The 16,742-nt window shown below is 47.1% G+C and overlaps 1 protein-coding gene across 2 annotated transcripts in view; it reads left to right on the forward strand.

Annotated features, from left to right (window-relative positions):
- The window catches only part of MTMR9 (myotubularin related protein 9), a 42,655-nt gene that overhangs the window by 18,542 nt on the left and 7,371 nt on the right, over positions 1-16,742 (forward strand). For both annotated transcript variants that reach the window (XM_073586375.1, XM_073586376.1), the window contains 2 exons: positions 5,030-5,247; positions 8,459-8,620. In XM_073586375.1, coding sequence (XP_073442476.1) covers positions 5,030-5,247; positions 8,459-8,620 — 380 coding nt within the window. The remainder of the gene's footprint in view (positions 1-5,029; positions 5,248-8,458; positions 8,621-16,742) is intronic.

The following is a 16,742-nucleotide window of genomic DNA, read 5'->3' on the forward strand; positions in this document are numbered from 1 at the left end:
TCGCCCTTCCTAGGCTTCTGGACCCCCACTAGCGATCCAGACTTAGCGGATCCATACGTGGGGGGTCCAGAAGCCCCAGCACTCGCCGCCGGAGGTGCGGCCCTGGCTTTACCAACTTTGCCTGGTGCCAGGCCAGCCCCCCCTGCCACCGAGGGCTGAGCCTGGACACCACCACCAACACCACAACCAGCACCGACCTCCATGTCGCTGCCCTGGTCTGAACTGTCACCAGATGCGACAGTCAGGTCACAACAGTCATCTCTCTCCCCGCTCCCTTGCTGCGGACCCACCACAGGGCCCGAGCCGGGGTGGGTAGCGGGTTCCACACAGCGGGACAGAGGGGCCCCGGGAAGAGGAGCAAAAACCAGTTGTTCCTCCACGCCTTCAGAGGCCTTACGCCTGCGCCTCCTGTTTCTCCTCTTCCCGGTTGCCTCATCCTCCGGGCAGACCTCATACCCAAACAACAGCTTGCCAAACCGTGCTGGGGATTCAGTCTGCCGTACTTGTTTAAGGATGAGGCAGCCCCCCTCAGAACTACTCCCGCTCCCTCCATCCTCCCCCTCGCTCCCGCTTTCCTCCGCGTTACTGGAGTCCAGCGGGAGGGCCACCTGCTCAGGGGCTATCTCGCTGCATGTTACCTGGCTCTCGCTGGTGTCCGCCAGGTCTTCAGGTGGAGGCGGCCCGGGTGTGGTGTGGGCGCCATCTTGCTCTTCCTCCTCCTCGCTTTCCTCCACCTGGATGGGGACTCCTGACCCCCCAGGAGACCCACCGGCCATGGCCCTGAACCGGTCCTCGTTCTGCAGCTTTTCCTGGAAGGGGCCGCTGCCGGCCATGATGGAACTTCGCCTGTCCTCCAGGGCCCGAATCTCCCCTTTCAGCCGCTTGACCGTGGCGGTGACCTCCGCTCTCTTTGAGGCAGGGAGCCTGTTTTTACTGATGACCCGGGCTCCCTCCAACTCCCCCCGGAGTCTCCTGAGCTGCTTGCCGGCCTCCTCGTACTCGGAGAGGTGGGCATGAATGCGGGAGGCGTAGGTGGTAGCTGGCTCTCCCGCAACCTTGGAGCCCCAGATGTTAAGGGGGGGCCCCGCCTCACCTCTGCCGGCTGCTGCACCTCCGGGGGAAGGGCCCGCCACAGCCTTCACTTCAGGGGTCCCAGACCCTGGAGCCTTGCGGCCCCCTGGGGTCCGCTTTTTCCCCATCCCTGGGACTGGCTGACTGTGCCTTGGGCCTCCTGGTGGTGGATGAGGCCCCCCACCCCCAGCTGGCTTGCCGGAGGGTGGGAGCCAGGGGCACAGCCCCGGCGCTCAGTCCCAGGGAGAGTCCTCTTTCCTGGGAAGGGGGCAGATGGAAAGTCCTTGCAGGAAAAACCTCCCTTCCCAGGAGCTTAGCAAAAGCCTAGCCTGCAGAGCTCAGCCCAGACGCTCCTCCTCTTCCAGGGTGTGTCCAGAGCTGCACTCAGTATGCTGCTGGTGCAGTCACTGTGTACATACATTACATTACTGATCCTGAGTTACATCCTGTATTATACTCCAGAGCTGCACTCACTCTTCTGCTGGTGCAGTCACTGTGTACATACATTACATTACTGATCCTGAGTTACATCCTGTATTATACTCCAGAGCTGCACTCACTCTTCTGCTGGTGCAGTCACTGTGTACATACATTACATTACTGATCCTGAGTTACCTCCTGTATTATACTCCAGAGCTGCACTCACTCTTCTGCTGGTGCAGTCACTGTGTACATACATTACATTACTGATCCTGAGTTACATCCTGTATTATACCCCAGAGCTGCACTCACTATTCTGCTGGTGCAGTCACTGTGTACATACATTACATTACTGATCCTGAGTTACATCCTGTATTATACTCCAGAGCTGCACTCACTATTCTGCTGGTGCAGTCACTGTGTACATACATTACATTACTGATACTGAGTTACATTCTGTATTATACCCCAGAGCTGCACTCACTATTCTGCTGGTGCAGTCACTGTGTACATACATTACTGATCCTGAGTTACATCCTGTATTATACTCCAGAGCTGCACTCACTATTCTGCTGGTGCAGTCACTGTGTACATACATTACTGATCCTGAGTTACATCCTGTATTATATCTCAGAGCTGCACTCACTATTCTGCTGGTGCAGTCACTGTGTACATACATTACATTACTGATCCTGAGTTACATCCTGTATTATACTCCAGAGCTGCACTCACTATTCTGCTGGTGCAGTCACTGTGTACATACATTACATTACTGATCCTGAGTTACCTCCTGTATTATACTCCAGAGCTGCACTCACTCTTCTGCTGGTGCAGTCACTGTGTACATACATTACATTACTGATCCTGAGTTACATCCTGTATTATACTCCAGAGCTGCACTCACTATTCTGCTGGTGCAGTCACTGTGTACATACATTACATTACTGATCCTGAGTTACATTCTGTATTATCCTTCAGAGCTGCACTCACTATTCTGCTGGTGCAGTCACTGTGTACATACATTACATTACTGATCCTGAGTTCCATCCTGTATTATACCTCAGAGCTGCACTCACTATTCTGCTGGTGCAGTCACTGTGTACATTAGGGTGACCGCAAAAAATCGATGTCGGAATTTTGTCCGTCTGGACCCCACAAAACGATTCCCCTTTCCAGATATTGAGAGAGCCAAAATTTGAGCTCGATCAAACGACGTTAACCCGTGCCGCTCGTCGCTCAAAGTTTGAAAAAAATCCAAACTGAGGTATTTTAAGATTTAGGTATTTTGCATAGTCTGTTAGACTATAAAGAATGTGACAACAACATTGCAGAAATAGCCCTGAGCAAATTTTCGAACCATTTGTGGTATTTGAATGCAGAGTTGGTGGGATTATCGTTTTTTGATCCCACCATTACAGACAATGAAAAGTTGTTAATGGCTAATAAATTGCTCAGTAGCACAGATGAACCATCAGCGCACACTAGGGTTGTAAAGCCAAAAGTTAGGAAAGAAAAATTAAAAGAGGTAGGAAGTAACCGACTTTAACGGCCTTCTGACAAAAGATGAAGAACAAAAGCAATATGTCCTGCAAGTTGTAAGCAAATGCCGAGCATTATATTCTGACGTTTCAAAAACTACTTTAACAAAAGCTCTAGAATAGATTAGATAACTATGTAAAATTATCAACTCATGTAGGTTAGCGTGCTCTGATGGTTCATCTGTGCTACTGAGCAATTTATTAGCCATTAACAACTTTTCATTGTCTGTAATGGTGGGATACATTACATTACTGATCCTGAGTTACATCCTGTATTACACTCCAGAGCTGCACTCACTATTCTGCTGGTGCAGTCACTGTGTACATACATTACATTACTGATCCTGAGTTACATCCTGTATTATACTCCAGAGCTGCACTCACTATTCTGCTGGTGTGGTCACTATCAGTTATGAGGGACACAGGGGGTCTCTCTCTGTGGTGGGCTCCTGTATATATAATGTGCCTGCTTTCTGACATTATGAGCAGATATTTTCAAGTTGCTGCCATGCATCAAGCACCTGTCAATCAGTGACCTCTTGTACTTGTGCCGTCCAGTGAGGAGACCCAGGAGCACGAGTCGCCTCATCAGTGCGTCAGGATGAAAGTTACATAGTGGAAGGAGCAGGGTCCCCTTCAGCACGGAGCATTTCAGGATAGGTGCTGTAACGCTAATCTTTAAATCTATATACCGGCACGTGTCGGTATATATGTGACCCCCCCCCCCCCTGTTTTCTAGGTGGATTGAGTTTTCCCTTTTTTTTTTTTTTTTTTTTTTTACCAATTTATTGCAAAATTGTATCCTTTCCTGGTAAATTTTGGGGCCACAGCCATCTGCTCCCACGCCCCTCTGCTGTTCTGGGAACAGAGATCTCTAAAAAAACAGGCTGAATGATGCTTATACTCTAGTCACATCCAGAGCTGCATTTCACACCCCTCTGCTTCTATACTCTAGTCACATCCAGAGCTGCATTTCACACCCCTCTGCTTCTATACTCTAGTCACATCCAGAGCTGCACTTCACACCCCTCTGCTGTTATAGCAGGAGTTATACATAGAGAATAATGCAGCACCGTTAACCCCTTCCCGCTGTGGCAAATTTTGACTTTTGCGTTTTCCTCTGAAAGACGGGACGAAATTTTCAAGAGGGATCAAATGTCGAACAAAGGAGTTCCTTTGGGTTTAGGTTTTGCGACTTTCATTGTGCAGTAAAAGTGATCGGGTGACTTTATTTATTTTTTTTCTTTATTGTATTTTGAGAGCCATAACTTTTTTTTTTCTTTAAGTTTGTAGGTGCCCTGGCTGCCATGAGAACCTTTTGCAAAGGGGGGATGTGGGGTGACAGCTTTTGGAAGCGACTGCCCCCCCCCCCTTAAATTCTTAAACAGAATCCGTCCGCAGGTTTTTGCTATGTGATCTGAGAGCGATGTATCACTTATTTGGCTGATTGATGTAGTTTTGATGAAATCCCTGCTTATCTGCTGCAGATCTAGCAGTGCTCAAATGCAGAGCTGTGTATCACCCCGCCCACAGCACTGATTGGCAGCTACAAGCCTAGTGTATACAGAGAGCTGCCAATCAGTGCTGGGGGCGTGGTTGGACAATGAGGCAGGAGACATCTAGTCCTGCAGTGATAATCTCTTGATGATAATACACTGATTGTATCAAAACTACAGCAAGCAGCATAGTAAGTGATACATCGCTGGAATCAAGGTGTATGTTTTTCCATTATGCTGCTCTCACATTAGGTGGCAAAAAACCGATGGCAGATTCCTTTTAAATGCCCGTGTCCCATTTACCAGCGGCATCTAAGAGGATCACCTTTAGAGACTGCTCCTGGCTCTGATCGCAGCAGTTGCTCTTCGGTGACTGCTGTACTTAGTATGTGCACACTTCACCATCCATACGCAGCACTTGGGTGTTAATATATGGAGACGGGTGCATTAATGCAGCTTTGGATGTGATTGGAGTAGTGTCCCAGTCGATGTCCTGTGTTGCAGGTGATGATGCGCAGCAGTCAGCCGCTCACCAGCACCAATGGCCGACGCTGTAAGGAGGACGAGAAGCTCATCAACGCCACGTTACGACCCGGAAAGCGAGGATACATCATAGACACCCGCTCTCTGAACGTGGCCCAGCAGGCGAGGGCCAGGGGAGGCGGCTTTGAGCCGGAGGCGTACTACCCGCAGTGGAGGAGGATCCACAAGACCATCGAACGGTAACGAGATGGGATCTGATACTGGGGTAATAATAATAGCACATTATAGGAGAAGTTTGGTAACCCGGAGGTGCTCGTAGCGCACTACACAAGCTGCGCCAGGGCAGGAGCCACAGCTGTGTATGTGACACGGAGGAGTTGTCATGGGGGCACTCATCACATTGAAGAATGCTATCATCAGCTTGAATGGCCGATAACAGGGAACAACAAACTGAAACATTCGATTTTGACCCCCTGAAGGCCTTACGATGCCCTCCTCTTCTTCCCGTCCTGTCGTGGCGCAGGCGCACTGCTCTGCCCTGTTGAGGGCAGAGAAGAGTCCTGCAGTGCGCAGGTGCCGGGAGAGGTCAGGCACCTGTGCCCTGCAGTATATATACAGTGGGGCAAAAAAGTATTTAGTCAGTCAGCAATAGTGCAAGTTCCACCACTTAAAAAGATGAGAGGCATCTGTAATTTACATCATAGGTAGACCTCAACTATGGGAGACAAACTGAGAAAAAAAAATCCAGAAAATCACATTGTCTGTTTTTTTTTCATTTTATTTGCATATTATGGTGGAAAATAAGTATTTGGTCCGAAACAAGCAATCAAGATTTCTGGCTCTCACAGACCTGTAACTTCTTCTTTAAGAGTCTCCTCTTTCCTCCACTCATTACCTGTAGTAATGGCACCTGTTTAAACTTGTTATCAGTATAAAAAGACACCTGTGCACACCCTCAAACAGTCTGACTCCAAACTCCACTATGGTGAAGACCAAAGAGCTGTCAAAGGACACCAGAAACAAAATTGTAGCCCTGCACCAGGCTGGGAAGACTGAATCTGCAATAGCCAACCAGCTTGGAGTGAAGAAATCAACTGTGGGAGCAATAATTAGTAAATGGAAGACATACAAGACCACTGATAATCTCCCTTGATCTGGTGCTCCACGCAAAATCCCACCCCGTGGGGTCAGAATGATCACAAGAACGGTGAGCAAAAATCCCAGAACCACGCGGGGGGACCTAGTGAATGAACTGCAGAGAGCTGGGACCAATGTAACAAGGCCTACCATAAGTAACACACTACGCCACCATGGACTCAGATCCTGCAGTGCCAGACGTGTCCCACTGCTTAAGCTTGTACATGTCCGGGCCCGTCTGAAGTTTGCTAGAGAGCATTTGGATGATCCAGAGGAGTTTTGGGAGAATGTCCTATGGTCTGATGAAACCAAACTGGAACTGTTTGGTAGAAACACAACTTGTCGTGTTTGGAGGAAAAAGAATACTGAGTTGCATCCATCAAACACCATACCTACTGTAAAGCATGGTGGTGGAAACATCATGCTTTGGGGATGTTTCTCTGCAAAGGGGCCAGGACGACTGATCCGGGTACATGAAAGAATGAATGGGGCCATGTATCGTGAGATTTTGAGTGCAAACCTCCTTCCATCAGCAAGGGCATTGAAGATGAAACGTGGCTGGGTCTTTCAACATGACAATGATCCAAAGCACACCGCCAGGGCAACGAAGGAGTGGCTTCGTAAGAAGCATTTCAAGGTCCTGGAGTGGCCTAGCCACTCTCCAGATCTCAACCCTATAGAAAACCTTTGGAGGGAGTTGAAAGTCCGTGTTGCCAAGCGAAAAGCCAAAAACATCACTGCTCTAGAGGAGATCTGCATGGAGGAATGGGCCAACATACCAACAACAGTGTGTGGCAACCTTGTGAAGACTTACAGAAAACGTTTGACCTCTGTCATTGCCAACAAAGGATATATCACAAAGTATTGAGATGAAATTTTGTTTCTGACCAAATACTTATTTTCCACCATAATATGCAAATAAAATGAAAAAAAAACAGACAATGTGATTTTCTGGATTTTTTTTTCTCAGTTTGTCTCCCATAGTTGAGGTCTACCTATGATGTAAATTACAGACGCCTCTCATCTTTTTAAGTGGTGGAACTTGCACTATTGCTGACTGACTAAATACTTTTTTGCCTCACTGTATATATTAAAATATCCCGACTATAAACTGTGTAATAAAAATGCAAGCCTTGCTGCATGATGATGTTTGATCAGTACGATCCCCCACCTCTTCTCTTTTTTTTTTTTTTTTTGGGGGACTTTCCTCGATGAGCTGCATTGTTGGAGTGGATGGGTTTCTCTTGGTCTTTCTACTATATGGACAGCCATTCAGCTATTTTGGCCGTGTTTTTTTTTCCTATCCGAAATCGCCAGGATCAACCAAAGATGGCGCTGTTTTTTGGCCCAGTAAAGGGGGTTTTCACTGATTAAAGCTTTGCCTCCAACCCCTTCACGACATGCGCCATACATGTACTACGCAGGTTGTGTCTTTCCCTTTTATGTGGGCTTCGGCGCTGAGCCCACATCTTTCCTGGGACATGTCAGCTGTTTTGAACAGCTGACATGTACCCCTAACAGCCACAGGTGGAATTGCGTTCCACCCGCGGCTGTTAACCTGTTTAATGCCTCTGTTAATCTAACAGTGGCATTTAATGTGACCTCGTTTGTTTTTAAAAAAATATAAAAGTTCAAATCGACCCCCATTCGCCCATTCAAAATAAAGCAATTAAAAAAAAAATTAAAAAATACACATTATGTGGTATTGCCCGATCTATCAATATAAAAAAAGAATTAATGTTACCGGTAAACGGCTCGGCGAGAAAAAAAAAGTCAAAATGCCAGAATTACTTTTTTCAGTCCGCGAAATGGTAAAACCAATGGTGTCGTTCAAAGGTACAACTTGTTCCGCAAAAAACAAGCCCTCACATGGCCATATTGATGGAAAAATAAAAAAAAGTGATAGCTCTGGGAAGAAGGGGAGCGAAAAACAGAACTGAAAAAAGATGGCTGCGGCGTGAAGGGGTTAAAGAGGACCTTTCACTGGAATTTTTAATTTATAAAAAAAAAAGAGTAGATCCTCCGGGTGTCGTTGGCGCCCCTCCACTGATTCTCAAACAATTTTTTATATTCCTCTACTTAGTTCCTTTCCAGTGTTATACCCCATAGAAATAAAAATGTAAACCTCCCCTACAACTACCCTAGAAGTAGCAGTAGACAGGGGATGGCGAGAAACTGAAGCGAAGGGGTTAAAGCAATAATAAATATCCTCATCTATATTTGCCTCCAGACTGGGGATGGGGACCTGGATCCACACTCATCTTGCCCCCGCAAAAATCAAATATTTTTTTTTGTTTTTTTCTGGACTTGTAGGTTTAACATTCTGCAGGAGAGTCTGATAAAACTGGTGGAGGCTTGTAACGATCAGTCCCACAACATGGACCGCTGGCTCAGCAAACTGGAGGCCTCCAACTGGCTGAGCCACATCAAGGAGATCCTGACCACCGCCTGCCTCGCAGCCCAGTGCATCGACCGGTGAGCACCGTGTAGGGTCTACCCCCGGCTGACTGTCCCACCACATCAGCGTCACCAGTTTATCTAGTGGCCGCGTATCCCCTTCCATAGAGAGTAAGCCCTGGAAGAGTCATCAACTTAAAGGCGTTCCTATGGCTTTATGCAAGAAAATGTAATAACTGTGCAATAATATTACTAATAATGATAAAAAGAATCTTTATATAGCGCCAACATATTCCGCAGCACTTTACAGTTTAACAGTTTCAAAACACAAGTCATAAGTAACAACGTTAACAATACAATAATTAAAGCAAAATAAGCCGCCCCTGCTGGTGAGAGCTTACAATCTACAATGAGGTGAGGGAGATACAGAGTACAGGGGTGAATTTACAATGAGGGTCCAGCCATCTTGAGGGAGTGAGGAATGGATGGAGATAGTGAATGGGCTACACACGCACACTTACACATAGAATGATTTTGATTAGTGAATGTGATAGGCCGCTCTGAACAAATGTGTTTTGAGGGAGCGCCTAAAACTATGCAAATTGTGGATAGTCCTAATATCTTGGGGTAGAGCGTTCCAGAAGATTGGCGCAGCGCGGGAGAAGTCTTTGAGTCGGGAGTGGGAGGTACGGATTGGTGCAGAGGTTAGTCGAAAGTCGTTTGCAGAGCGCAGCGATCGGCTAGGCCGATAGACAGAAATGAGGAAGGAGATGTAGGGGGTGCTGCACTGTGGAGAGCTTTTTGGGTGAGAACAAGTACTTTGAATTGGATCCTGTAATGAATGGGCAGCCAATGTAAGGACTGGCGAAGAGCGGATGTGTCCGAGTACCGATTAGCCAGAGAGATGACCTTGGCTGCTGCATTAAGTATGGACTGGAGAGGGGATAGTCGAGTAATGGGGAGGCCAATTAATAGAGCGTTGCAGTAATCCAGGCGGGAGTGGATCAATGCTACAGTGAGGATTTTTGTTCTTTCCATGGTGAGAAAAGGTCGGATTCTAGAGATGTTCTTTTAGTTGTAAGCGGCAAGAGCGGTCAAGAGATTGTGTATGGGATGTGAAGGAGAGATTGGTGTCAAACATAACACCCAGACAGCGCGCCTGCTGCCGGGGTGTTATTGTGGTGCTACCCACGGAGAGGGAGATGTCAGATTTAGGGAGGTGTTGTGAGTTCATTTTCCCCTTCACCATTGAGGTCTGATGAACTCCCTCTTCTGGTGAAGGAAGGTAGTGAGGCTGATTACCAAGCACCTGGGCAGGATGATGATGACTGGGTGATGGGAATTACTGACTGGATATAAGGCAGCCGATGCCCTTCTGCCTTGCTGGTGATCTCTCTGAGGGATTCTAGGAGACCAGTCTGTTTCCTGCTCCTCAAAAGCTAAGTTTTCTGTACTACTTTTTGCATTTGTGTTTTGGTTTTGTTTTGCATTGTTTTCCTTGATTTCTGCCATTCCCTGCTGGGGTGAGCTGAATTCCTTTTTGCTCCGTCTTCAGAAAATACCTGAGTACTGATATAGTCTTTTTGAAGCCTAGCGTCTTCAGGGCTTTTTTCCCTATCAGCTGTTGGCTCTTGTTTTGATAGGGTTTTGGCGGATTACAGACAGCAGCTTTTCTATCCTGTCCTATCTAGTTAGCTTGGGCCCCATCATTTGCTCAGCCTATCTTTCTATCTGTGTGAGTGTTTTTACATCTTGCTTCACCGTCATTATATGTTGGGGGCTGCCTATTGCTTTGGGGTCTGCTGTGGGGCAGTTTAGATTTCCCTTTCTGTCTTTAGGCTATGTAGTTCTCCGGCTGTGATCGAGGGGTCCGCTGCGGAAGTGCGGGGAATTTCCGCCTACCTTGCTCATTCACATGCTGCTGAACCAATGATTCCTACTCCTGATGTGTTTTTTGGGGATCGGTCTAAATTTTTGAATTTCAAAAATAATTGTAAATTATTTTTTGCCTTGAAGCCTAACTCGTCAGGGAGCTCCGCGCATCAGGTTAAAATTGTCATCTCTTTGCTGCGTGGCAATCCCCAGGAATGGGCGTTTTCTTTGAAACCAGATGATCCTATTCTGACTAATGTGAATGCATTTTTTCAGGCCTTGGGGTTGTTGTATGACGAACCTAATGCTATTGATCAGGCTGAAAAGACCCTGTTGGCATTGAGCCAGGGTCGAGATTCTGCAGAATTATACTGTCAAAAATTCCGAAAGTGGGCGGTCCTTACTACCTGGAATGATAATGCCTTGGCAGCTCTCTTTCGGAAGGGTTTGTCAGAAGCCATAAAAGATACTATGGTGGGATTTCCTGTTCCCTCTGGTCTTGACGATTCTATGTCATTAGCCATTCAGGTTGATCGACGTTTATGTGAACGAAGGACTGCACGAGAGGTGTTGCCACCTGTTGAACAAATGTCTGAACCTATGCAATGTGATAGAGTTTTGTCCAGGGAGCAACGTCAGGAGTTCAGAAAGCGTAATAAGCTGTGTTTTTTTTTTTTGTGGAGATGCCTCGCATATTATTTCTGTCTGTCCTAAGTGAGAGAAACGTTTTGCACACACGTTTTCTGTGGGTGGTGTTCAACCTAAGTTTCTTCTGGCAATTACTCTGATCTGCTCCCTGTCCACATTTTCCGCCAAGGCTTTTGTGGATTCGGGAGCAGCCCTGAACCTAATGGACTTGGATTTTGCTAAACGTTGTGGATTTCCTATGACACCTCTGCAGACGCCTATCCCTTTGAGGGGGATTGATGCTACTCCTTTGGCGAAAAATAAACCTCAGTTTTGGACCCAGGTGGTTATGCGGGTCGCCCCAGACCATCAAGAAAATTGCAGATTTTTGGTGTTGCATAATTTGCATGATACCATTGTTCTGGGGTTTCCCTGGTTGCAAATTCATAATCCAGTTTTGGATTGGAAATCTGTGTCTGTGGTGAGTTGGGGTTGTCTGTGTGCCCTTAGTGAGGCTCCGGTTTTTTCCACCTCTCCTCAGTCGCATGATGTTCCTGACTATTTGGCGGATTTTTATGATGTATTTAGTGAGAATGAGTCTGCGTCTTTGCCTCCTCATAGGAGTTATGACTGTGCAGTTGAACTGAGCCCGGGGTGTAAATTTACCAAGGGTCGGCTCTTCAATTTATCTGTACCCGAGCACGAGGCTATGCGATCCTATATTAAGGAGGCGTTGGAGAAGGGTCATATTAGACCATCCTCTTCACCCTTAGGTGCTGGGTTTTTTTTCGTGGCCAAAAAGGATGGTTCATTAAGGCCTTGTATTGATTATCGTGCCCTCAACAAAATAACTATTAAATATCAGTATCCGTTACCCCTGATTTCAGATCTATTCTCCAGAGTTAAAGGTGCTTGCTGGTTTACCAAGCTTGACCTCAGGGGGGCGTATAATCTTATCCGCATTAAGCATGGGGATGAATGGAAGACGGCGTTTAATACTCCGGAGGGACATTTTGAGTACCTGGTGATGCCTTTTGGGCTCGCTAATGCCCCTTCTGTCTTCCAGTGCTTCATGAACGATATTTTCCGAGACTTTGTGGATACATTTTTGATTATCTATCTGGATGATATTTTGATCTTCTCCAAGGATTGGGATTCTCATGTGGAACATGTTCGGACTGTGTTCCGGATCTTGAGGGAGAATTCCCTATATGTCAAAGGATCGAATTGCCTTTTTGGGGTACAGAGGATTTCTTTTTTGGGATTTATTTTGTCTCCGTCAACTATTGAAATGGACCCGGCCAAGGTACAGGCCATTTATGATTGGGTTCAGCCCACTTCTTTGAAGGCCCTCCAGAAGTTTTTGGGTTTTGCTCATTTTTATCGGAAATTTATAGCAAAATTTTCTAGTATTGCCAAGCCATTGACTGATCTGACTAAGAAGGGTGCTGATGTGTTGAATTGGTCTCCGGAGGCTGTTTCTTCCTTTCAGGAGCTGAAGCGAAGATTCACTTCTGCCCCGGTTTTGCGGCAACCTGATGTCTCACTTCCATTCCAGGGAGAGGTGGATGCTTCTGAGATTGGTGCAGGAGCTGTTTTGTCCCAAAAGGATCCTGTAACATCTAAAATGAATCCCTGTGCTTTCTTTTCCCGAAAGTTCTCTCCATCTAACTATGATGTGGGAAATCGGGAACTGTTGGCCATGAAATGGGCATTTGAGGAGTGGAGACATTGGTTGGAGGGAGCTAAACATCAAGTCGTGGTCCTCACTGACCACAAGAATTTGATTTACCTGGAGTCGGCCAAACGCTTGAACCCTAGACAGGCTAGGTGGGCCTTGTTTTTTACATGTTTTGATTTTGTGGTCTCTTTTCTTCCTGGCACTAAAAATGTCAAGGCTGACGCTCTCTCTAGGAGCTTCTTTGCTGATTCTCCTGTGGTGACCAAGCCTGCTACCATCTTAGGCGAGGGGGTAGTTCTTTCTGCCATCTCGCCCGATTTGAGACGTGCTCTGGAAGAGTTCCAGGAGGACAAACCTGAGCGTTGTCCCAGTGGAAAGTTGTATGTTCCTGACCAGTGGAAGAAGAGAGTGATGTCTGAAGTTCATTGCTCTGCATTGGCGGGTCATCCAGGTATTTTTGGTACTAGAGATCTGGTGAGTCGGTCTTTTTGGTGGCCCGCCTTGTCTCGTGATGTCAGGAATTTTGTGCAGTCCTGTGGGACTTGCTCCCGGTCTAAACCTTGTTCTCGCTCTAGTGGGTTGTTGATGCCTTTGCCTGTTCCCAGGAGGCCATGGACCCATATTTCAATGGATTTCATCTCTGATATGCCTGTCTCTCAGAGAATGACTGTTATTTGGGTGATTTGTGATAGGTTCTCTAAGAGAGTTCATCTTGTACCACTCCCTAAGTTGCCATCTTCCTCTGAGTTGGTGCCCCTGTTTTTGCAACAGGTGGTTCGCTTGCACGGGATTCCTGAGAACATTGTATCTGACAGAGGAGTTCAGTTTGTGTCTAGATTTTGGAGGACTTTCTGTTCCAAGCTGGGAATTCAGTTGTCCTTCTCCTCTGCTTTTCACCCTCAGACCAATGGGCAGACGGAGAGAACAAACCAGACCTTGGAGTCGTATTTGAGATGTTTTATTTCCGCTGATCAGGATGATTGGGTTTCATTTTTGCCCTTGGCCGAATTTGCTTTAAATAATAGAGCTAGTTCTGCCACTTTGATGTCACCTTTTTTTTGTAACTTTGGGTTTCATCCTCGATTTTCTTCAGGGCAGGTGGAGCCTTCTGCCTGCCCAGGTGTTGACACTGTGGTGGAGAGAATGCACCAGATCTGGGATAAGTTCTCTCTCCCAGGAAAAGGCCCAGCCGTTTTCCAACCGACATAGGACCATTGGTCCCCAGTTTAAGGTTGGTGATATGGTTTGGTTATCATCAAAAAATATCGCTATGAAGGTGGCTTCTCCTAAGTTTAAGCCTAGATTTATTGGACCTTACAAGATTTTGGAGATTATTAATCCGGTCTCTTTTCGTTTGGCTCTTCCTGTTACATTTAAAATCCATAATGTGTTTCATAAGTCCTTGTTGAAGAGGTTTGTTGAACCAGTAGTTCCTGGGGTGGCTCCTCCGGACCCTGTATTGGTTGAAGGTAACATGGAATATGAGGTAGAGAAGATACTGGATTCCCGTCTGGCTAGACGGAGACTCCAGTATTTGGTTAAGTGGAAGGGTTATGGTCAGGAGGATAATTCCTGGGTCTCTGCCTCTGATATTCATGCCAAAAGATTGATGCGTGCCTTTCATCGGGCTCACCCTGATCGCCCTGGTGTCGTGGATGAGGGTTCGGTGACCCCTCCTCAAGGGGGAGGTACTGTTGTGAGTTCATTTTCCCCTTCACCATTGAGGTCTGATGAACTCCCTCTTCTGGTGAAGGAAGGTAGTGAGGCTGATTACCAAGCACCTGGGCAGGATGTTGATGACTGGGTGACGGGAATTACTGACTGGATATAAGGCAGCCGACGCCCTTCTGCCTTGCTGGTGATCTCTCTGAGGGATTCTAGGAGACCAGTCTGTTTCCTGCTCCTCAAAAGCTAAGTTTTCTGTTCTACTTTTTGCATTTGTGTTTTGGTTTTGTTTTGCATTGTTTTCCTTGATTTCTGCCATTCCCTGCTGGGGTGAGCTGAATTCCTTTTTGCTCTGTCTTCAGAAAATACCTGAGTACTGATATAGTCTTTTTGAAGCCTAGCGTCTTCAGGGCTTTTTCCCTATCAGCTGTTGGCTCTTGTTTTGATAGGGTTTTGGCGGATTACAGACAGCAGCTTTTCTATCCTGTCCTATCTAGTTAGCTTGGGCCCCATCATTTGCTCAGCCTATCTTTCTATCTGTGTGAGTGTTTTTTCATCTTGCTTCACCGTCATTATATGTTGGGGGCTGCCTATTGCTTTGGGGTCTGCTCTGGGGCAGTTTAGATTTCCCTTTCTGTCTTTAGGCTATGTAGTTCTCCGGCTGTGATCGAGGGGTCTAGGGCACTGTAGGAACCCCCCACGGCTACTGCTAGTTGTTGTTGATAGGTTCAGGGGTCTGCAATCCGATAGCTACCAACTTCTCTGGTTTTCTGGACTTGGCTAGTATTTCTGGTTTTGCCTCCTACGGTGACTCATTCATAACAGGGAGGTTAGTAGATGGCGGGAGCAGAAGAAGTTCAACTTTGGAGAGGTTGAGTTTCAAATAGAGAGCGGACATGATGTTGGAGGCTGCGGACAGACGGTCACTGGCTTTCTGTAGTACAGCGGGGGTAAGGTCGGGGATTGACGTATATAGTTGTGTGTCATCAGCATAAAGATGGTACTGAAAGCCAAATCTGCTGATGGTCTGTCCAATTGGGGCTGTGCAGAGAGAGAAGAGAAGGGGGCCAAGGACTGAGCCCTCAGGTACCCCGACAGCGAGAGGAAGAGGAGATGACGTGGAGCCAGAGAACAAAACACTGAAGGAGCGGTCAGAGAGATAGGAAGAGAACCAGGAGAGAGCAGTGTCCTTAATGCCTAGTGACTGGAGCCTAGAGAGTAGGAGATGGTGGTCAACACTGTCGAAAGCTGCAGATAGGTCGAGAAGAATGAGCAGAGATTGGTCACCGTTACGTTTTGCTGTCAGAAGGTCATTGGTCACTTTGAGTGCAGTTTCTGTCGAATGTAGGGGGCGGAAGCCGGACTGTGAAGGGTCTAGAAGGGAGTGAGTGGAGAGGTAACTGGTAAGGCGGGAGTAAACTAGGCGCTCCAAAAGTTTAGAGATGAAGGGGAGATTGGAGACTGGTCTGTAGTTGTTTGTGCAGGATGGGTCGAGAGCGGATTTCTTTAGTAATGGAGTAATGATAGAGTGTTTGAATGAGGATGGGAAATGCCAGAGGAGAGGGAGAGATTAAAGATTGTAGTTAGGTGAGTTGTGACGACTGGAGAGAGAGACTGGAGGAGATGTGAGGGAATGGGGTCGGTAGTGCATGTAGTCAGACGAGAAGAGAGAAGTCTGGAGACTTCTTCTTCTGTGATGGGATCAAATGTGGAAAGTGAGCCAGGGGAAATGCAGGGAGGGATGGGAGTCACAGTGCTTGGTGGTTGGGAGCGGATTTCCTGGCGGATATTATTTATTTTCTCTATAAAGTGGGAGGCCAGGTCATCAGCACAAATGTCTGTGATAGGGGCTTGTGCTTTTGGCCTGAGGAGTGAGTGAAAGGTGTCAAAAAGTTTCTTGGGGTTGTTGGCTAGTGAGGAGATTAGGGTGGTGAAGTAGGTCTGTTTGGCGAGGTGAAGGGCAGCGTTATAGGTTTTTTACATAAATTTGATGTGGATGAAGTCTTCTGGTGTGCGGGTTTTTCTCCATAGGCGTTCAGCACTCCTAGAGCATCGCTGGAGCAATTGAGTTTCCGATGTGAGCCAGGGCTGTTTTACTCTGTGCTTGGAGGTTCTGAGGGTGAGGGGAGGTACCTGGTCAAGGGTGCTTCTAAGAGTGTCATTGTAGTGATGAACAGCCAGGTTAGGACAGGAAAAAGAGGAGACTGGGGACAGTGATGAGTGTAGGGAATCTGAAAGTGTCTGAGGGTTAATGGCTTGTAGATTTCTGACTGTGTGGTAGGTAGGAGTGAGCTGGGGTGGGCGAGGATTTGTGAGCGTGAAGGAGAGAATGTTGTGGTCAGAGAGTGGAAGCGG

The sequence above is a fragment of the Dendrobates tinctorius genome, unplaced genomic scaffold (assembly GCF_039654945.1).
Source record: "Dendrobates tinctorius isolate UK_male_01 unplaced genomic scaffold, ASM3965494v1 ptg000093l, whole genome shotgun sequence".
NCBI classification, from domain to species: Eukaryota; Metazoa; Chordata; class Amphibia; order Anura; family Dendrobatidae; genus Dendrobates; species Dendrobates tinctorius.